Below are 23,254 nucleotides of genomic sequence, written 5' to 3'. Positions count from 1 at the left end.
CGAGAGGTCACTCTGGTGGGCACTCTTATGCACACTTTAGACAACCCTTTTTAGGTTCTAAAGAATTGGGGTAGCTGGTGGTGGATACCTGAAACTATTAAACTACAACCCAGAACCCATGAATCTCGAAGACAGTTGTATAAAAATGTAGCTTATGAGGGGTGACAATGGGATTGGGAAAGCCATAAGGACCACACTCCACTTTGTCTAGTTTATGGATGGATGAGTAGAAAAACAGGGGAAGGAAACAAACAGACAAAGGTACCCAGTGTTCTTTTTTACTTCAATTGCTCTTTTTCACTCTAATTATTATTCTTGTTATTTTTGTGTGTGTGCTAATGAAGGTGTCAGGGATTGATTTGGGTGATGAATGTACCACTATGTAATGGTACTGTGAACAATCGAAAGTACAATTTGTTTTGTTTGACTGCGTGGTATGTGAATATATCTCAATAAAATGAAGGAAAAAAAAAGGAAGCCTATGCAATGGGAGACAATATTTGGAAACCAAATATCAGATAATGGTTTAATATCCAGAATATCTAAAGAGATCCTACAATTAAACAGAAAGACAAACAACCAAATTAAACAATGGGGAAAAGACAGGGACAGACACTGTTCTAAGGAGGAAGTACAAATGGTGCATAAACATATGAAAAGATGCTCAGCTTCACTGGCTATTAGGGAAATGCAATTCAAAACCACAATGAGATATCACCTCACACATACTAGAATGGCCATTACTGGGGGGAAAAAAACAAACAGAAAATTACAAATGCTGGAGAGGATGAGGAAAAAGAGGCACACTTATTCACTGTTGGTGAGAATGTAGAATGGTGCAACCACTCTGGAAGGCAGCGTGACAGTTCTTCAGGAAACTAAGTATAGAATTGCCATTTGATCCAGTAATGCATTACTAAGTACAAACTCAGAGGAACGGATATTTGTAAACCAATATTTATAGCAGCATTATTCACAAATGCCAACAAATAGAAACAGCGCAAATGTCCATCAACGAAGAGTGGATAAACAAACTGTGGTACATACATACGATGGAATACTGCACAGCTGTACGACAGAACAAAGTCATGGAACATGTGACAACACTGATGAACCTTGAGGACGTTATGTTGAGCAAAGTTAGGCAGAAACATAAGGACAAGTACTGTATGGTCTCACTAATGTGAACTAACATTAACTAGCAACCTTAGATAGAGATTTAAAGCTGAGAACACAGGTTATCAGGAGATAGAAAGGGGGGAAGAGATTGGGCATTTGATACTGAAGGAGTATAGAATATTAAAAAGGATTGATTGTATAGATCCAGAAATGGATAGCACAACACTGTGTGCTGGTAGCATAATATTTTAAGTACACTGAGCAAAGATGTCTATGAATAAAGTTGAAAAAAAGAGGACTAAGGGCATGTAGGACACCAGAAGGAAAGACAGACGATAAAGACTGGGACTGTACAACTTAGTGAAACCTAGAGTGGTCAATGATGGTGACTAAATGTACAAATATAAAAATGTTTTTACATAGGGGAGAACAAATGAATGTCAACCTTGAACACTGTGGAAAAAGGGACAGTACTGAAGAAAAAATATAATCAAAGCACAATGGAATCCATGGTTAACAGTAACACTGCAATATGCTTCCATTAAATGTAACAAAGGCAATATACCAAAGCTAAATGTCTATGGGAGGGGGATATAAGGGAGGGGTATGGGATTCTAGGTAGTGGTGGTGTTGTCTGACCTTATTATTATATTATATTGTATTGTATTGCAAGTTATTCTTTTATCTTTTTCTTGAATTTTTTTTATGGAGTAATGAATATGTTCAAGTGCTGACTATGGTGATGAATGCACAGCTATACGATAATGTGAACAACTGATTGTACACTGTGGATAACTGTGTAGTATGGGAATACATCCCTATAAAATTGCAAGGAAAAATACAAAGAAGGATACAAGTGCTAGAGAAAACATGGAGAGAGGGATGTACCTATTCACTGTTGGTGGGGAAGTAGAATGGTGTAGCCTATCTGGAAGACAGTGTTGTGGTTCCACAAGAAGTTAAGTATGTGTGTGTCATAAGATCCTGCAACGTCATTATGGGGTAAATACTTGGAAGATTTGAGAACAGGGACATGAATGGACATTTGTACACTGGTGCTTCTGGCAGCAATATTCATGATTTGCAATGGACAGAGGTGGCCTAAAGGTACATCAACTAATGAACAGAATGGTGAACTATGATGCAGGCATGCAATAGAAAATCGAGCAGCTACAAGAAGGAATGAAGCTGGGAGACACACAACTAGGTGAATGGATCCTGAGGACAGCATTTTGAGTGAAGTACGCCAGAAACGAAAAGACAAACATTATAATGCCTAACACAGACTAACTATAATGTGTAAACTCTGAGAACTGAATCTTAGAGAACAGGTTATCAGGGGAACACTAGATTTTAAGGTCTTACAGCAGACACATCTATTCCTAGTTGTAATGTTTATCTCCAAATTCTGAGATGCTGAGCTGTTTGTGTATAACCTGGTCTGGAACTTCGGGTATCTGTGTGACACCTGAGACTCACAGCTAGCACTCATACAGCAACTGTTAAAAAAGCTGAAAAAGAGTTCAAACTTCAATTAGAGAAATGAATGAAGGGATTTGGTTAGGACTAAGGCAAACCAGGCCAAAGGGTAAAGGACTATACTGTTTCAAAACTTCAACTTCTGTGTGAGACCAAGGGTAGAAATGCATATTTGGTGCAGGATCTGTATTTTCTCTAGCACAGTAAATAATTTAATTTGAAAGGTCAGTTTATTCAAACACCATAATTACATGGAACTTTGAATCTGAAGTGAGATCTGGTAGGTTTGTACAGGTTAGTGTGAAATCCCAATACATCCCAAAGTAATTTGGACAGAGAATAAAAATGTTATCTGCAGGGCCCCACCCCACCCCTGATGAACGGGGGGAAATGCAGAAATGTGGGACTTCACACCTGGGTTATTGCTAATATTCTCACAAACACTGAGGACTGCCAATTTAGTGGGCCTAGCCCTTGATCTTGGGGCTTGCCCTTATGAAGACTGTTACTGCAAAGGAGAGGCTAAGCCTATTTATAATTGTGCCTAAGAGTCTCCCCCTGAGAACCTCTTTGTTGCTCAGATGTGGCCTTTCTCTCTCTAAGCCCACTTGGCAGGGGAACTCACTACCCTCCCCCCTACATGGGACATGACTCCCAGGGATGTCATGGCAATGTGGGACATGATTCCCAGGGACGAGCCAAGACCCAGCATCACGGGATTGAGAAAATCTCCTTGACCAAAACGGGGAAGCAAAAAGTAACAAAGTTTCGGTGGCTGAGAGATTTCAAATAGAGTTAAGAGGTCATCAGTCTGGAGAGCATTTTTGAGAGAGATATACAGATCTATATACAAAAAGGGATGTGATATATATATCACATCCCTTTTTAGTGTATTGGAATAGCTAGAAGGAAATACCTGAAACTGATGAACTGCAACCTAGTAGCCTTGATTCTTGAAGGCGACTGCCTAACTATGTAGCTTACAAGGTATAACCGTGTGATTATGAAAACCTTGTGGCTCACACTCCCTTTATCCAGTGTATGGACAGAGGAGTAGAAAAATAGGGACAAAAATTAAAAGAAAAATAGGGTGGGATGGGGGGAATGGAATACTTTGGGTGTTCTTTTTTACTTGTATTTTCATTCTATTTTAAATTTTTTGGAGTAAGGAAAATGTTCAAAAATTGACTATGGTGATTAATGCACAACTATATGATGGTACTGTGAACAGCTGATCGTATACTATGAATGACTGTATGGTATGTGAATATATCTCAATAAAATTGAACTTAAAAAAAAATTTATTTGGAAGGGATAGAGGGCTTGAATTGCCAAAAGCATCCTAAAAAGGAAAGATGAAGAAGGAAGACTTGACAATTCCAGACTTTAAAGCCCACTATAAAGCCACAGTGGTCAAAACAGCATCATACTGGCACAAAGACAGACACACTGGTCAATGGAATTAAATTGAGAGTTAGGAACTAGACCCCCAGACACACGGGGGACTGATTTTTCATAAGGCCACCAAATCCACTGAACTGGGACAGAACAGTCTCCTCACCAAATGAAGCTGGGAGAACTGAATATCCATAACGAAAAGAAAGAGGACCTCTACCTCACACACTATACAAAAATTAACTCAAGGTGGATCAAAGACCTCACAGTTACAGTTTTACTTACTGTAAGAGACAACACAGCAAAACTCTTAGAAGATAACATAGGAAAACATCTTCAAGACCTACTAATAGATTTCCAAGACCTTAACCCAAAGTACAAGCAACCAAAGAAAAATAGATAAATGGAAACTCCTCAAAATCAAAAGCTTCTGTGCCTCAAAAGAACTTGTCAAAAAAGTGAAGCAGCAGCCAATTCAATGGGAGAAAATATTTGGAAACCATATATCTGATAAGAGACTGATACCCTGCATATATAAAGAAATCCTACAACTCAACAATAGTACAAATAGCCCAATTATAAAAATGGACAAAAGATATGAAAAGGCATTTTTCCAAAGAGGAAATAAAAATAGCTAAAAAAAAAAAAAAGACAAGAAAAAGTGTTCGTCTTCACTAGGTACTAGGGAAATGCAAATCAAAACCACAATGCAAATCTCACATCGGTAAGAATGACTACCATTAAACAAACAGGAAACAATAAATGCTGGAGAGGATGTGGAGAAATTGGAACTCTTATTCACTGCTGGTGGGAATGTATAATGGTACACCTGCTGGGGAAGACAGTTTGGGCGGTTTCTCAGAAAACTAGGTATTGAATTACCCTACGATCCATCAATTCCACTTTCTGGTATATACCCAGAAGATCTGAAAGCAGTGACACATTTGTACACCGATGTTCCCAGCAGCACTGTTCACAACTGCCAAGAGATGGAAACAATCCAAGTGTCCTTCAACAGACGAGTGGATAAACAAAATGTGGTGTATACATATGACAGAATACTATGCAGCAGTAAGAAGGAGTAAGGTCCTGAAACATATGGCAACATGGATGAACCTTGAAGATATAACACTGAGTGAAATATGTCAGACACAGAAGGAGAGATATTGTATGCTACCACTACTATGAACTCCCTGAACAATGTAAAATCAATGTTTTATAATATAGAATATTGGGGACCAAGTGATAGACAGAAGCCAGGGAAGGATGAATGATAATCTAACATGTTCACATACATTAATGAGGGTGAATTCAAAGGTATGGGAATGGATAAGGATGATGACTGTTAATGGGTTTATAAGTATCAGAGCTGTATTGAAGGGGAATAGGATTGTAAGGGGTTGTTTAAAGGCATGTTTCTCACAGATCAGCACTACATATATAGATAGGTGCTTGCCAGATAAACTTCTAAGGTATAATACCAGTACAGAGAGTTGACAACAGAATGGTATGTGGGAAAAATCCACCTGTTGCATACTAGGGACTATAATTAATAGGAATACCTTACTAGGACCTCACAAATACTAGGGACAAGTAATTAAGGGCTGAAAAGAGCTATGGGATGTTTTGGATCATGAGAATTGTTTAAAATGGAGAGTGATGAGGACTGTACAACTAAGTGATGATAATGTAAGATGGGGATGGATTACCATGGACAGAACATATGCTATGTGAACTTAGGAGCCCCCTACTTTATAAGTCAAGCCCTTGATCTTGAGGCTCGCTCTTGGGAAACTTATGGCTGTAAAGGGGAGGCTAAGACCACCTATAATTATGCCTATGAGTCACCTTCAGAGAACCTCTTTTGTTGCTCAAACGTGAACTTTCCCTCACTATGCCAAACTCTGCAAATAAATTCATCACCCTCCCCGATGTGGGACAGGACCCCCCAGGCGAATGAGTTTCCCTGGTAATGTGGGACACGGATTCCGGGAATGAGCCTGACCCTGGTATCGAGGGGTTGAGAATGCCTCTTTGATGAAAACGGGGGCAAGAAAGGCAACAAAATGTTTCAGTGGCTAAGAGATTTCAAACAGAGTCAAGAGGCTGTTCTGGAGGTTACCCCTATGCAAGCTTCAGCTAGATATCCCCAACGGCCATGGTATGATAAGCCCAAGACAACAGTAGTCCCAAAAACCCTAAAGAATACCTAGGTCCCTATCTGAGACTCTACAGAAAATTTCACTAAGTCACTCTTCAGAAACATAAATCGTCCGGAGATCTCAGCAAGTCCCAAAACCCAGAGGCAATAGCCTCTTCAAGAACAACCAGATGTGTCCCCTTTTCCCATAATGTAGACACCCCTTTTCAACATGAACCGGTTAGAAGCAATCACTGCCTAGACATCCCTGAAGGTTGGGAAAGTGATTAAACTAGAGGAAGGGTAGTACAGATAAGACAGAATTTAACAAAGGATTATGAACACTGAATTTCCAGATAATTTTCTTTTTCTTAGTTGCTAAGGTATTAGAATAGCTAGAAGGAAAGAAATGAAATGGTGGAACTGTAACCCATACTATTCTTTGAAATTTGCTCTATAGCCACTTCTTAAATTGTAACTTGAATCTTATCACCTTTTTGTGCATGTTATATTTCACAGTAAAGAAATAACTGAAACTATGATACTGTAACTCATAACATTTTTTGAAATTTCCTATATAACTACTTGTTAAATTGTGTTTTGAGAGTTACCTTTTTGCATTTATGTTGTATTTCACCATAAGGAAATATCTGAAACTGTGGAATGTAACCCATAACATTCTTTTAAATTTTCTCTCACTACTTGTTAACTTGTACTTGGAATGTTAACAGTTCTATGTATATATGTTATATTCCACAATTTAAAAAATTACTTAAAAAAAGAGAGAAACAGAGGGTGTATAGCCCCAAATTCATTTCCTGAAGGATGCAGAATCTAAACCAAGAAACAAATTTTAAGCCTGTTCTGAAACAAAGTGTAGTATATACACACAATGGAATATTATTCAGCCACCAAAAGAAATGAAGTCCTGATGCATGCTGTAACATGGATGAACCTTGAGGACATCATGCTGAGTGAAACAAGGCAGACACAAAGGGACAGAAACTGTATGATCTCACTGATACTGATATGAACTAATTAGAATAAGCAAACTCACAGAGTCAGAATCTAGAACAGATGTTACCAGGGGCTGGAATCAGGAGGAAAGGGGCATTAATGCTTAATTGGCAGAGTTCCTATTTGGGAAGATGAAAAAGCTCTGGTAATGGATGGTGCTCATGGTAACACAACATTGTGAATATAAATAACACCAGTGAATTATATATTTGAAGTGATTAAAATGGGATATTTTATGTTGCATATATGTTACAATAAATATAAAAAATAAAAATAAAACTGATCTGGAGCAATGAACCCCACTGAGTAATCCGTGACAGTCTGCTGGTTACCAATCCCTTCTACCCACAAACAGAACTTAGACTTTATCCAATTCATCAATGCGCTCAACTTTAAGACCACGTTTTGTAGGCTCCCTAACAATTAAGAGTCAGTAAGATAATCAAAGCTATGGAGTGGAGCTTCCCAGGGAATTTATTTAAGGGGAGTCTCAGCTGGGAGGGGACCCATCTTTGCACCTTCCCCTTCCCCTTCTTTCTGCCTGGAACTCAGTCACAGTGACTGCAGTTCCAGCTGAAACACTGAGGCCATGGGACAAACTTGAAAACAGAAACCATGTGCTAAGGATGGTATAGTAGGAAGACAGACAAGCCTGATCCCTGATGACTTCATGGAGCCATCATTAAAAGCTCTAAAATGCCTCTCTAAACTCCTTTTAAGTAAAAGAATGACCCCATAATTTATAGAAGCCACTCTAACCTGGTCTACATTACTAACAGCCAAATGCAATTCTTAATAGATACAGAGAAAAATGCAAAAATTCCCCACAGTGACATCTTTTCAACCCAAGCTGAGGAACAGGGATTCCAAGGAAGACAACTAACTATTCCTGAAGATTAGTTCACAGTGAAAAACTACAAAGCATTATGAAAAACATCTACCACCAAAGTCAACAAACAAAACAAATGGAAGAACTCCAAAATCTCCCAAGAACTTTCAAATTAATATGTTTTAAATGTCCAAGGAGATAAAGGAAGGAATATAATTCTTAAGACAATAACAAGGTATTATGAAAAAGAGCAGGCAAATTGAAAAATGAAAACAAAGAGAAGTTCTAGATATGGTTTACTCTGAAAACACTCACTGGATTAACAATAAGCATAAATTTGGAATCAGAGCTAAAGAAATTATCTGTAACACAGAGATAAAAAGATGCACAGTATGAAGGGAAAATTAAGACATGAAGAACAGAATGAGAATTCCAAATATACACCTAATTAACTGTTTCTGGAAAAGAAAATACAATGGGAAGGTGACAATACTTGAGGAGATGGAGCAGAGAATTTTCCAAAATAGAAGACATTGAGTCTTCAGAATAAAGAGCAGGCCAAATCTGAAAGAGGACAGACTGCCAGATTTCCTATTAGCACAAACAGGTACGAGAAGACAAACTAGAATAAAATCTTGTTACAGGAAAACAACTATAATCCTGGGATTCTGTAACCAACTATCATAAGAGAGAGCAAAATTATGACATTCTTAGACATAAAAAGACTAACACATTTTAGTAGCAATAAGCTATGGGAAAAAAAACAAACAAACAAACAACAAAAAAAAAACCACCAAGAGGTAAACTTCAAAAAGTAGGAAAATGAATCCAAAAAAGATGTAGTGAACAAAAGTATCAGGCTAAATTATAAATGACTACTTAAAAAAATCTCAGCTAAATTGGGAGATGAAGAATAAGGTGGAACTAAAATAGAAACAACACAGATGTTGCAAGAAGAGTTCAGAGGGAATACAAGGCATTCTAAGGTCCTCAGTTTTATACATAAAGAGAACAGATATTAATTTCAGACTCATAGAAAAACATTAAGTACATACCTTACAATTGTTAAGGGCAATCACAAAAAGAAACAGAACAAATAACCTCCAAATCTGCAGAGGATTAAAAAAGAAAGGAATAGAGAAATCTCAATCACTCCAACAGAAGGAAAAAGGGACGAAAAGCATGGTACACAGATAACATAAAACAAGTTTGTACAAGTCCTACTGCAGCCAACATTACTACAAATTTAAACAGGTTACACTCATCTAGTAAGAAAGAGTCTTAGACTGTATTAAAAAAAACCCACGCTTCTTGATATACACAAGGATGCTCACTGCAGCACTACATGTGACTGCAAAATAACTGGAAATTTAAATGACAATCAATAAGGGAATTAAATAAATTGGTGGTAATTTCATGTCACAGAATACTAAAAAGCAGATAAAATGTATGAAATAGATCTGTAGGCAGAATAGCACATATACACTATGATACCATTCCTGTAAAACAATACAAAACTATATGCTGTTAGATGGACAGAAAGATAGACAGATAGATAGATAGGACAGTAAAACACAGATGGGCACAACAGACACTAAAAGTATGACTGACCCAGACTGGGGAGGATGGAAAAAGAACTTTAATTGAATTTTTTAATCTATTACTCCTTTTAAGCAGAAGACAAGTTCTGAAGCAAATATGAATTGACATTTGTTCATTCTGGGTGAGGAATACATATATATTCACTGCGTGTGCTGTACAAAGTTCAGAACTATTTATATTAAATAAGTATATATCTTCCTTAAGCAAAACTGTAAAAAATAAAAAGCAATCCTAGATCAATCCCTAAACCCTTGATTCTGACTCCACCCAACAGTTCCTTTCAGACAATGTAAGAACACAGGAACTGCAATAATAAGAGGCAGAGCAGTAGGGAAAAATTACACTCATCACCTATGAAAGAACAGTTTTTCACTTAGAGCTAAAATAGTAATACCTTAACAATGCAAATTCTTAATGGGCTTTTGGCCATTTTATTTTTTGCACAATCCATTCCCAACATGTTTTCAAAGTAGGTTATTTTAAATCCTCTCTCTGTAGCTCATTAAAAGTATGCAAGCAAATAAAATTTCAAATCACTTCAGAACAAATACACTTTAAATACAGAAATATTCCTCATTAAGTGTTTTAACCCCTAACCATTCTAATAACTCTAACCAAAAATTGTGCTAAACTCACGTTAGGTGAATAAAGCACTTCAAGGCTTTTTGTGAATGATGGTGCCCATCTGCAAAGTGTTTCCCGGTATCAACGACCATTCACATTTTCCCTTGATCCCCATCTAACTACTTTAACTTTCTTCTTTCCATATACATTTCCAACAGAGTCTAACCCTACAACCTCCACTGTCCCCAACAATCAGAGTTCTGTCCAAATCAATGAAATAAAACTGGTGGCTCAAGAGCTTTTCTCAGTCCTTTGGCACCGTTGGCAGTACGGACACCACCAACCATTCCTTCATGAAAACCCAAGTGTCTGCGTTGCTCCTGTCCACTGCAGGTTCTCCTTTCCCAACAGTTCATTACCCATCCTTAGCAACTTATTCTCTCACTCTCTCAAATGTGGGCATTCACCAGAGTTCTGGCTTCCATTTTCTTTTCTGTCCAGCAGAAATGTCACTTGGTTCCCAGTCCTCTCCCTCTGCAGCTTCAACCCTAATCTGACTCCATAACTTTAATCCCAAATTTTCAACAAAAAGCACTGAATTCAAAACAGAGGTTCCCGTGCTCTTCAAATTTGCTCTCCTCCTCTACTACCCTTATCGTTACTCTATCACTATTAATGGTCACCATTCCAGAATGATCAGACTTGACATCTCAGAATCATCTTTGATTCCTCCCTTTCGTTTAACCAACACCCCATTTGTCATTTCATCCTTCAAAATGCTCTCTTCCTTTCTACTGCCAAATTTTACAAGAATAGCATCTCACATCTTTCAATTCCTGATATCAACTTTCAAATCTATTCTGTATACTATCAACCTAATTTCTGAAAACACTGCTTTACTGTTCTGGATCTTTACTGTTCAGTATCTTTTAAGGTACTGTCAGCTCACAATTTCCCCTTCCCTGAAAAGTGAGCTATCATCCCCAAGCCCCAGGGACCTCCCTAACTGTATTCTGAACAATTTAACCCTACTGCCTGGCCATGGCTAATTAGCCCACAGGTAGGCACCAAGCCAGTATTTTTTGTTTTTCATTTTGATTTCGTTGGGGGTGGGGTGGGGCATGAGATTCAGACTGAAATTTCACCCCGAGTCTGGGCTAGTCTCTTGAGACAGGAGATACACAGGATCAGGAGCTGAGGTGCTGCCATCTCTCACCACAGAAGGTGACATTATATAATATGGAGGCTGAGAGCCTGGGCTCTGCATTTAAGGCAAACCTGGGTTCTAATCACAGCCCAGAGTCCAACGAGACTTATATTTATTTTCTTAAAACTATGTTGTCCTTATCCATAAAATGAGAATAACAGAGTATCCATCTCAGGTTCAACAGGAGGATTAAATGAGATAACTGGTACCATGTACTTAGCACAGTATATAGCATACAATAAGCACTAGAAAAAGTTAGATATAACTTACTGGCACAAGTAAAGAAAGAATCTGAAGGGAAAAAAAGAATGAAGTTGGCACACAGCGAAAAGGACAAATAAGATTAAAACTAATTCAATTCCCTTTCTGAGTCACAAATACATCTTAATTTCGAGTTCTTGGAAAGGGCCATATCTTTTATAACTGTACAGTACAGGAAGTTGCGCCTCTTCTTTATACCCTCTAATGGCCTCCACATGCTACCTAATAAAGCTGAAATAAAATGTGCCCCGCAAATATACCTTTTAAGATAAAACTACCTCATTCACCTTGACATCTTGACTATGCCCTTAGAGAGGATAATGGAATAAAAATACGCAACAAATGGCATTTGAGACAAATAATCCCGGCATTCTACCAGTCCCCATTCATGATCTCATTATTCTCCCTCCCTTGATACCCAACTTCCTATTTTCTTATTTTTCTCCGGTCTCAAATCTACTAGTGTCACCCCCTGGAACAGCTTCACCTCATTGTTGGTGCTTACTGATAAATCAAAGCTAACTTCCTTTGTTTGGTGACCCACCCACCCCTAACCATAACATGCTACAAAGGGAAAAGGAGGAAAAATTTTTCAAACAGTAGACATTTATATAATCAAATTTTTTGATTCCCTCCTCCCTTGCTAATTTCCATTATTCTAATGCTAGAACAATAGCTGTAATGCTGTCACAGTGCATTCTCACATCCAAACCAAAGATACCAACATAACTACAGAAGTATTGCCCTGAGACTCACAATCCTAAATAGGCTACTCAGCCATTATTTCTGCCGATCAAAAATTGCCCAAGCATGACTGTAAACGTTAGGCAATGGACAGAGGTGATGGTAGCACATTATCATGTGTGTAAGTAACAGCACTGAATTGTGTGTGTGACAGTGGTTGAAAGGGGAAGTTCAGGGTCGTGTATGTCACTAGAAGAAAAGCTAGAAGATGAAACAAGGGATTGTATAACACAGTGAACCCTGCTGTGGATGATGGTGGTTAACAGTACAAATACAGGAACGTGCTTCCATGAACTAGAACAGATGGATGTCGCTACTACAAGGTGTTGGTAATAGGATAGCACATGGGAAAAAAATGCACCTAACACAAACTACAGATTATAATTAACAGTAATAGATGTTCTTCTACCAACTGTAAAAAAGGTACCACACCATAGCTAAGTGGCATTAATAGGAAGGTAAAGGGGGCATGGGGCTTTTCTTTTGGGAGCTATGAAAAGGTTCTAAAATTGACTGTGGTGATGTAAGCACAGCTCTATGATTATACTGAGAGCCACAGATTGTACATTTTGGATAGACTCTATGGTATGTGAATGAAACTGTGTTTAAAAATAAAAAATTGCCCAAGCAAAATTAAAAGCTTCTGCTACAGATGTAGGTAGAGAAACTGAAATGTTTGTTTTCCACCTTTGCCAAATTCTATAGTCAACATTAAAAGAAAACATTACATTGCAAGTGGGAATACTTTTGTATGACTAATGAAGATTAAATCTACTTCTCCCTGATACTGCCAGAAGTTCAACTAGAAAAAATGCTTCTGGCCACAAAGAATAAACATACCTCCCTCACTCTTACAGGTTACAAAAAGAAAGAAGGTAGCCAGCCAAGTAAAAAAGGAAGATTTTTACGTTCCTTTGCCAAAGGGACCAAATGCCTGAAAACACTGGATGTTCAAAGTTATTTGCAAATTATAGTTGTGCAGACATAGGAAGAAGAACATGACATTAAAATTCTTGTATTTTTTTAAAACAGAATCTAGTAGAATTATCGTATAGCCAGCTTCCTTGTGTTCTACTGGCAGTATAGTCTAACTATGATTAGCCACTTTAACCTTCAAACCCATCTCAAGCTTTCTTCATCCTGTAGAAACAGCCAAGTCAAAATCTGATTTCATATTTTTATGTTTTCAAAGTATTCATCAGCATATGCTTATGTGGTTCAATTTGTTTTTCACATTTTAAAAAGTCTGTTTAAAACTGCAAGTCACTCTGTGGCCCAAATTCTCTCTTCAAGTACATTTCAAGAGAAGACTGACAACCCTTGGCTCCGCGCTGACATATTTCACTGTCTCTGAAAAACAGTCCTTACCACTCTGGCTGCTCTCTCCTGAGATTCACATTTCCTGCAAAACCATGGTCCAGTGGGTACTTGAACAATGCCATAGCAAGCTGTTGGGAAATAAAATGTTTTAAAATGTTAAGATTTAAAGAATTATGGAAAACAAAGTATTCTTTCAAAGCCCTATCAAACTCACTACCTCTCTATTCAAGAAAACTTTACTTATAGAAAATTAAAACATCTTTTATTTATCACATACATACCATATTTAATTAAAATTGTATACTTTATCAAAAATGTTAAAATGTAAATCTGTGTCATTTAATTTAAACTATTAAACACAACATGCTACAGATTTCCTTTTTATCAGAAAAACATTATGTAAAATTTAGCATGCAGATTTTGTGTGGAATAACTCATTTTTTTCTATATCTTAGTTTAAATAGCAAGCATTTTAACTAAGTCCAATGAAAATATTTTTAAAACACCTTTCAAAATAAGCAACTGATACCGCAGAAAAGAAACAAAATGTAATGTTAAAAGTGAAATGCTTCCATTCATATGAAATGTCCAGAATAGGCAATCCATAGAGATAGGAAGTAGATCTGCGGTAGCCTAGGACTGGAGGAATTGGGGGGAAAAGGGAAGTGACTGTTATGGGGTACTAGGTTTCTTGTTAGGGTGATGAAAATATTCTAAAATTGATTGTGAAAACAGCTGCACAATTGTGAATATACGGACATACTAAAATTCATTGAGTGGTACACTTTAAATGGGTGAATTGTATGGTATATCAATTTCATCTCAATAAAACTATGATTCAAATGTGACACGTTTATTTTTAAATATTTAATGTGAATGCTCCAACAAGAGATCTAATCACAGTCTGTTTTTTTTAATTGGCTTTTAATATTAATAATTTAAAATCAAAAATTTTCAAAAATCTAAAACCACTAATATTCATTCAATTGACATTCTCACTTGAGCTTCCTCAGAGAAAACTTGAAAATACTTTAAATACTGGACAGCACTTACAAAAATAAAAAATCAGCACAAATTTTTAAAACTCCAATACCTAAACTTCTAATCCCTTTTAAACAATTGTAAATATGTCAGAGTAAAAATGTTCTATCAACCAGGAAACACTGCATCAGTGTCAAAAAACTTTGCCCTTAAAAGCGTAATTTAATTTTATCTCTTCTTACCTATAAAAAAAATGGTTACATTTTAATTTGGAAATACATCTAGAAAGAAAAATTTAAAATTAAACGAATATTTTCTATATTTTCATAAGCCAATGAAAACTAATGGAAACTTTATAACCAATACCTAGTTTTGACACACATTACTACTCCTCCTAAGAAAAGGAAGGTGTGCAAATCTGCTCTTCTTTAAAAGAAACAGAGGATAACTGCATCCACCGACTAACTCTATCTCAGACTCCTACCAGTGAGTGCACCTAAGTCTCCCCTCCCAGTTCTGAGATTCCCTTCCACAGAGAATGCACTTCAGCACCCTGTGTTCAGATTTCCCTCCCCTCCCGGCTGGCGATTCTGTCCAAGCACCAGCAAACCACAGCTGCCTCGCTCAGCGTCAGAACGGGAAAAGGGCAAGGGGGGCAGAACCGTGAGGGATGGGGAGAGACTAAGAATCATAAAGCACCATCCAGGTGGTCTCGGCCCTCGGTTCCTTACCACGTGAGCTGGAAAACGCCACCAACTTCAATGGTCACAATTCTCCCCGGATTTGAGAAATACCCAGAAATAAACGAAGACGCTGCCCAGGTCACTGACAAGACCCCCTCCTCTTCCCTTGAGGACAGACCGGGACTAGGGCACCCCCCCCTACAGCCTCGTCCACCGGCCCAGAGCAGGGGTGCCCAGCCGGACCCCCGCAGCAGCAGCCTCGGCCGGCGTCTCGCGGGAGCCCCAGTCTGCAGGAGCGGGGTCCCCGGGCGCGTCCCCACACCCCAGGAAGTCCCCGGCCCGCCACGGCAGGCAGCAGGCGGCCGCCCGCGGCTGTGGAAGGGTCTGCCCGAGCAGCCCCGCGGCGGCTGCGGTGACAGGGGGAGGGGCGCCGCTCGCCGCCGCCCGGGGCGCGGTGACACCTGAGGGCGTGCTCCGGAGGCCCGGGCCGGAGGCGGGGGAGGGGCGGCGGCGGTTGGCGGCCGCGGCGGCGGTTGGCGGCGGGCGTTGGGTGTTTACCTTGATGCACCGCGACGCTGCAGCCGTGCCCGTCGCAGTACACCAGCGGGTTCTCGGCCCAGCCTCTCTCGTCTGAGCAAACGCAACAGCCTCCAATCATCTCCTTCATACTATGGGACACCTCGTCCTCCAGTGACACGGGCCGGTCGCTAGAGACCATCTAAGAGGGAGTTGGGGCACCATTAAAAACACATGCAGGCCCGGAGCGCGCCCGCCCGCCGCCCGCCGCCCGCGCCCGGCCCCCCGCCGCCGCCGCTGCTCGCTCACTCGGGCTCCGCCGCTCGGTCACTCACGTTCCGCGCAGGAGTCAGGAGCCATGTCCTTGCCGACGCCCCCGCCTCCCCGCCCTTCTTCCCCCTCGGCCCGGCCGCTAGCGCCGGAGCCCGGCGAGGGCGCACATCGCCGAGTAGGCCTCCGCACAGGCGCACTGGGCCGCAGGCCGGCAACTGCGCTGGGCGAGGGCTGCGGGGCCGCGCTTCCCAGGCGGGCGTCACTCGGCGTGCGCGCCGCCCTCGGCCGGCCAACGGGAGACGCGGCGGCGGCGCGGCCGCGTGCGTGCGTGCGTGCGTGTGCACCGCCCAGGCCACCGGCGCCCCGCCCACCTCCAGCGCGTCCCTCCCCCGCCTGCTTGCAGCCGCCCGCCGCAGGGTTGGGGGGAGCGGAGGGGCGGGGCCGGCGGCGCGCCGAGGCCGCAAAGAGCCAACGCGGGGAGGGTGTGACGCGAGCGCGAGCGTGGGCGGAGACGTTGGGCCGCCCCTGCCGCGCGAGCGACGTAGTCGAAATGCGGGGCACTCGGGGCCTGGCCCGCTCGCGCGCGGAGCCTACCTGCCGGCGCAGGCCCGCGGGAAGCAGCGCCCGGCACTGTTGCAGGTTTCCGCGCGGAGCGTGACAAGGCAGGGCCCGGTGCCGCCGGCCGCGCGGACCCACGCACGAGGAGCCGGCCAGAGGTCAAGGCCTGCGGCGCGCTGCGCGTGGGGCTGGGAAGCCCGCGGTGCCCCTCGGCCTGGCGCGTGGGGTGAGCCGGACACGCGGTCCTACAGTGCTGAAGCGTGGAGGAACCCGAGCCCTGCTAGTCGGTCCTCGAGAGGGTCGGCACTCAAGAGGGCCAGTCCCTCAGCTCTGGCCCTGGCTTCTCCAAACTGACGCGTGGAAAGTGGCGGTCGTTCAGGTGGCCGACGATCACCGCTCCCTCGGCCCAGAGAAACACAAAATGGATGGGGCCCGTCTGAGTAGATGAATGAACATACCTGGACGCGGAGCAGTTTTGAGCTGCAAAATCGTCCTCTGCCCCCACCCCACCCCATGTAGCCAGTTAAGCCCATTATTGATGTTAAGCAAAGACAGCGTCTAATTACGAAAGTTTAGCATGAAATTGGTGTGTATGGATAGACTGTTTAAATGACACGCATAGTTACAAGCGAATTCATGGTTTTGGTTAATAACTTGAAGATAGAAAATGGTCGTTGATCAGGAATTAGCAATAGAATGGGATGATCTGGAAATGCTACAGGGTGAAGGGTCCCCAGTCCTCCTAGTCCGTCACCAAAAGATGATGGTAAAGCTTTACAAGCATTCCAAATGTTCCCATAAAGAAAAAGGGTAGCTTAGCTGTTTTTTCTTTCAAATAATTTGCTGAAAATCTGTTAAATAATTTTAGCAGGCATAATACAATGCAAGGACATGTTACCAAATATATTCAAATGTATTAAGAGCTAAGTGACATATCCAGTGTTAGAAATACTAACTCATAAAATCTGGAGAAAATGTACACTAGAGAGGCACAAAAATGACAACTTTTTGGCCGTATTACTGCATTTAGAAAAGGTTAGTACAAGATTGTATATTAATAAAATGTGAATTCTTTTTTGGGGTTGATGGCAATGATTAATAAATTTCTGAAGATATTATCATGTACTTTGTTTTTGATATTTATAAAACTAAAAACTGCACTCAAGCAACACTATACTGTTTTGTGTTTCCTAACTACTTTTTCGTTACCCTTATTTGAAGAATACCGGTTCAATGACCAATTCCTGCTCAGATTCCTAACATACAGTAATTTTGAGTTAAAATCTGCCTGAAACTTCCCTTCTCAAAAATTGTAACCAAGCCTTAGTGCACCAAATTATTTTAAAATACACTTATTTTATTTTTAGTGCATTGGAATTTAATTCTTCTGTTAAAGTTAATTTATAAGTAAAGAAGAATGGGAACCTTAACCCTATTTTCTAATATTTAATAAAAGAAACGTAGATAAAACTTGCTATTTAAAAAAAAAAATCATTTGCAAGAGATTTTTGAAATAAAAATGAGAGAAAATACACTATTTTATAACAACAGGCCTGTGTATGGTATGAAGCAGAAGTAATGTTAAAGATGTCCATATACATCTTGACAAAATATAAGTCTAATTTTCATTAATGTCAACTGATTTTTAACAGATTTGAGGTATAAAAATTAGAAGAATAGAAACATAATGGGTATAAATGAGTAATTTTCATTTTAACACATGTATCAGATAAAGAATTTTTTCTGTATATGAGAAGTATAATGTGCATATTTCTATAACAAATTAAGTGAAAAGGAAGAATAGCAGATATAAAATAGTTCAAATATATATTTATTGATTCAGTAAATATTCATTGAGCATTTACTGTGTGCCAGGGACTCTTTGGATGCAGGAAAAATAGCAGCAAGTAAGTTATATTTGTCCTTTGTGTGAGAGATTATATAAATATATAAATATGTGTGTGTAAATTTATATAGTACCCAATTTATTTGTAATACATTCATTCTTATATGTCACAATAGATAAAACGTATAATGAAATTTTTATCAAATGCATGGTAATTTTAAAAAAAATGGCCATGGAATTTATAGAATAACTTCATAGAAAACAACAATTTAATCTATTAAAATAATGTTAACCTTTAAATCTGATTCCACATTTTCAAAATATCCTTTGAAAAAGTGCATCTGGTACCTACAGAATAAAACAAAATCCTGTTGTCTCTCATTTTCTTCTTCACGTAACAGCAGTCAACTCAGTATTGGCTCATCTATTTCTCCTCTCTGAACTAATCATCTGAGGCGAACCAGAAAAACTCAAGTGAAATATTTTATGATGTAACCTCTAACCCTACTATAATGGGAAACTAATTTTTTTTTTCTATGGGTAATATGTCTTCTTATAATTTTCTTTATTCCTAAACCTAGGTACCAAATTTTCATATTTGCTTTTCCATAATCATTTACATAAATAGACACTATGAAGGAAATATTTAAAACCACATTTGGTTCATAGGTTAGTATTGTTCATATTTACCTGCTTTTTTAAGTTTCATTTGCCTTTCATTTATGCATATTACAGTTAGTCTCTTATACCCATTGTTGAGGTATATTTGTATTATGCTAAGAATAGATACTCGTTCCTTAACTCAAATTCTTGACTCCCAGACAGTGTTTAAAATTCTATATTGGCTCTGATCTCAAGTTTTGTTTTGTTTTGTTTTTTTAACCAAAAGCAATTATTAAAATTCATGTATGTTCTAAACCTTATTGGACACTATAATCTTTTTTCTAAATGAATTAGTTGGGAAACTCTAAAAGGCAATTTTTTATAAGCTGTACAAACTTGCAGGTCAATCCTCTTTTACATAAAGGAATATGAATAAAATTTTGTTTGGCTTCTTTGATGCCCCTAGCTTCTTACCTTTTACCTGGAAAGTTTATTGTGAGTCATGTATTTATGCTAACATGATTAAAATGCTGAGGTATCTCTGAAACTAGTTTTGTTATTTATCTCACTGTGAGTGAGTATTGTTTCTATATACATACAGATCCATACATGATAGCTTTATTATGGAGTAGTGTTTGTGATTTCATTATAAGGTGTTAGTTTCAGTTATGTTTTGAATTGAGAATCTGTTCGTGGCTTTGAAAATTCCATTTAATGAAGCAGGTTAATCTTACTGCGTGATTTTTTTTACTCATTATAGCACCTAGCAAATAGCTTGCACATAGTAGACCCTCAATAAATGCTTGTTTTACACATAATTTTAGTGTTTAAAACAAAGCTAATTGTAGTCTGAGCTTTATTCATCAGAGGAAAGACTATTTTGTATGTATAAATGAATTAAAATTTCTAAGTTACAATGATTAACAGAAAATTTCAGATAAGGAATTGGTTTCCTTCAAATTTTTCAATATTTGAAGTTAATGTAGGTGAAGAAATTTTATTTTCCATATATAGTTTAAAACTGACTATTAGTTTCAAATGTTAACCACCTTTTCATGGAAAAGTAATCATTTTATTACAAAAGACTAATTTACAATCAATCATAGTTGATACTATTGTTAAGTTCAGTTAATTTTTGGCAAGTTTAGTCAGGTAATTCTGAAATGTAGATTTGTGTAATCTAAATTAAAAATCGTAAGAATCAAGGACAAACATTTAATTTAAAGGGTTTGGTTTTGTTAGTATTGTATTGGCTTTAGAGCTACTCCTTTTTCTATTAAATTGATATTTATTGGCTGTGCTTACATTTTGGGTATAAAACACCACGTAATTTACCAATAGAAAAATAACACCTAAAAGCTGCCTTCAGATGTGCTGGGTGTTACAGAAACCCTGGTAACCCTTCAGAGTTGGGCTATTTGTCCATGAAGCAAAAATACTTAAAGGTGTTACATTTTGACTTTTCAGGGTATCTTCAATATAATGTAAGTGTAGGATTTTAAGGTCCATATTCCATTTTTTTTTACTGACACTTAACATTTGCATTTCTGTTATAATTAAAGTGTGATTAAAGTGACATATTTAGTTGTCTGTTTACAGGATACAACAAGGTTATCTCAGTGAAAAGATTCTGGACATGGAAAAGAGGAAAATCGGTTTTTGAAATGGAAGAGAATCTTGAAAGAAATGAAAAATACCTTGGCTTGAGGAAAAAAAAAAAAAGGAATTAAACTAATTTGCTAAATCCTATTTGGACCAAAGAAGGTCACTTCTTAAAATTTAAATGTTTCCCTCTCCAAGAAGGGGCCACTGCTTACCAAATCCAGAAACCAGAACTAGAATATGTTAATTAACTGCATTGTGTTCCAGAGTGAATGATGACAAATTCAATTCTTTTTATTCCTTCCATTAATCAACTGTTTGCTAGTACATCTTAGATTTTTAAAACCTATAATATGTGTATTTACCCCTTGAAATTGTACAGTAACAGTGCCAAGGACCAACATGACCCCATAGGGTGACTCTTATGGAGCTTAGCATGCCTGGTGAATTAAACACACAAGCCTCCGATCACTTTTTGTCAGTCTTATTTTACTATGGCGCTTAAGAGCCAGAATGGAGGCGATGTTTATGTCGTGGCACTTTACCCCAATTAAAAAAGCAATGATCCTTGGTGCAAGTAGGAGTGGAAACTATGACATAAATATAAAGAAAGGTATCACAAAGACTGACCAGGAATGCTTCATGTTCCCCTCCATCCCCACCCCCATTCATACCCTCTTTTCTGCCCTGTTGTTGTTTTTTTCACTAGCATATCAAGGCTTGTAACATATATATTTTTTAATTTAAGTGAAACCCCCAAAATGCCCTAAACCGTAAAAGAAGACAGAAAAAGATTCCCCTTCTACTATCAACTACACGGCGGGAATAAACTTGGAAAACTATTGGAAATATTCAAAGACTTAAATAAAAAATGTAAATTGAGTCCAAGTAGCTGGGGGGAGGGGAACTAAGGGAGGATGAGTGCGGAATGGAATGAACAGATTGAGAATCCCTAATTTTCAACACCAACTTCTTTTCTGCTCAAACCTTTCCGTAGTTAAGCGTCAAATGATGTACTATATCAGAATTTCTCCGGTATGGAAAAAATGGAATGATTTCCATGAGAAAATGCAAATTTAAAAAGAAGACCCGCAAAACGATAGCGCTGCTATAAATGCAAACAACTTCTCCAGCATTTCAATTGCAAGATCACAACCACCGCTACCTTTATATGACTCTTAAGGAGGCTTTTCAAACAGATGCTATTTATGAACTTCATCTGTGAACTTCTTTCTCGTAATTCAAAACCCTCGTCAAATGTTTTCCCGATGACGTGTAAATACAGTATTCCATTGGAGATCAATTCTAATCGGTTTTTAAAAATCCACCTTGGGAAACAGTGCTGCATAAGACACAGACAAGTGATGGGTATTTTAGAAGGAATTTCCGCAAAGTCAATTGTAAATCTAAGTCGAAATTACTCTCGTGCCCCGGAAAGGTTTGGGCCCAGGACTGAAATGATTTCTTCATGAGCTTTGTCGCACAATGACTTTGGTCTCGTCAAGGAGACTCGCGAGCACTTGTTGGAAATTTTCATTTTCTTTTTTCAAACTGACGTTTGCCAGAAATATTTTTTCTACCCGCCTCATAAAGGAGAACAAGCACAGTTTCGTAGGTGGGTTGCAATTATTTGTTTACAAAACGTGGTTTAAAAGCAAATTTTAAGTTTTTCCCTTTGGCAAAGAACCGTAATTTCGAAAATGCAATTCACGTTAAGAAATCAAGCCAGTTTCTGGGGGGACTAGCTCAGCTCTTCCTTTTAAAATTAGACTTCTGGTGTACAACAAAGATCTGAGTACGACCAAACAGGGACAGGCCAAACGTGCTTTTCCGCACTCCTTCGAACTGCGGCATTCATTTTCGAGCCCACACGTTTAAAGCTGTTGAAAATACTGCGTATACTGCTCTACCTTTGCTGGGTCCCCACGCATCCCCGTCTTTATCGCTGTGTAAACCGTCTACGCCGCTTCCCCTCGTCTCCTAGCGCGCGGGCCAGGCTCGCCCGGCTTCCTCTCGCCTCCCGCGGCCGGGCAGCCGGAGGCCGCGCCGGACCCGAGACCCTCCCCGCCGCCCGCCTCCCCAGGCCCAGCGGGTCTCCTCACGGCCCGCCTGCCCCAGGCCCAGCCCGGCTTCTTGGGCCTCCCGGGCCTCCTCCTCGCCCTCCTGCCCCAAGCCCGGCCCGCCCTCCGGTCGCCGCGACCGCCTCCCAACTCTTTTAACATCTTTTCAAAAATTTCTCCTGTTTCAACAACTGGTTGGGGCGTCTCGCTCCCATCTTAGAGCTGACTTCTATTTCCCTCAGGAAACCCAAAATCTAAGAAGGAAATACCGCACATCCAGTAAAACCTTTACCCCGAAAGGCCTCTCGCGCCTGAATACTTTTGGAAAACGCACTGATAGCGTCCGAAAGCGGCCCGAGGGCTCTGGGCCCTCGTTCCACCGCCTCCTCCGCACACTATCATTTTGAACTCCCCGCGCGCGCGGCCGAGGCCTGGGGCCGAGTCCGGAGCACGAG

The 23,254-nt window shown here is 39.7% G+C and overlaps 1 protein-coding gene across 1 annotated transcript in view; it reads right to left on the bottom strand.

Annotated features, from left to right (window-relative positions):
• MLLT10 (MLLT10 histone lysine methyltransferase DOT1L cofactor) overlaps positions 1-16,376 on the bottom strand; it is a 290,669-nt gene extending 274,293 nt beyond the window's left edge. Inside the window, 3 exon segments of the mRNA XM_037837708.1 lie at positions 13,726-13,805; positions 15,900-16,059; positions 16,193-16,376. Coding sequence (XP_037693636.1) covers positions 13,726-13,805; positions 15,900-16,059 — 240 coding nt within the window. The 5' untranslated portion in view covers positions 16,193-16,376.
• Positions 16,377-23,254: the final 6,878 nt, after the last annotated feature.

This window comes from Choloepus didactylus, chromosome 5 (genome assembly GCF_015220235.1).
Source record: "Choloepus didactylus isolate mChoDid1 chromosome 5, mChoDid1.pri, whole genome shotgun sequence".
NCBI classification, from domain to species: domain Eukaryota; kingdom Metazoa; phylum Chordata; class Mammalia; order Pilosa; family Megalonychidae; genus Choloepus; species Choloepus didactylus.
Note: the sequence above shows the minus strand (reverse complement) of the source record. Positions and strands in the feature narration are given on the sequence as shown.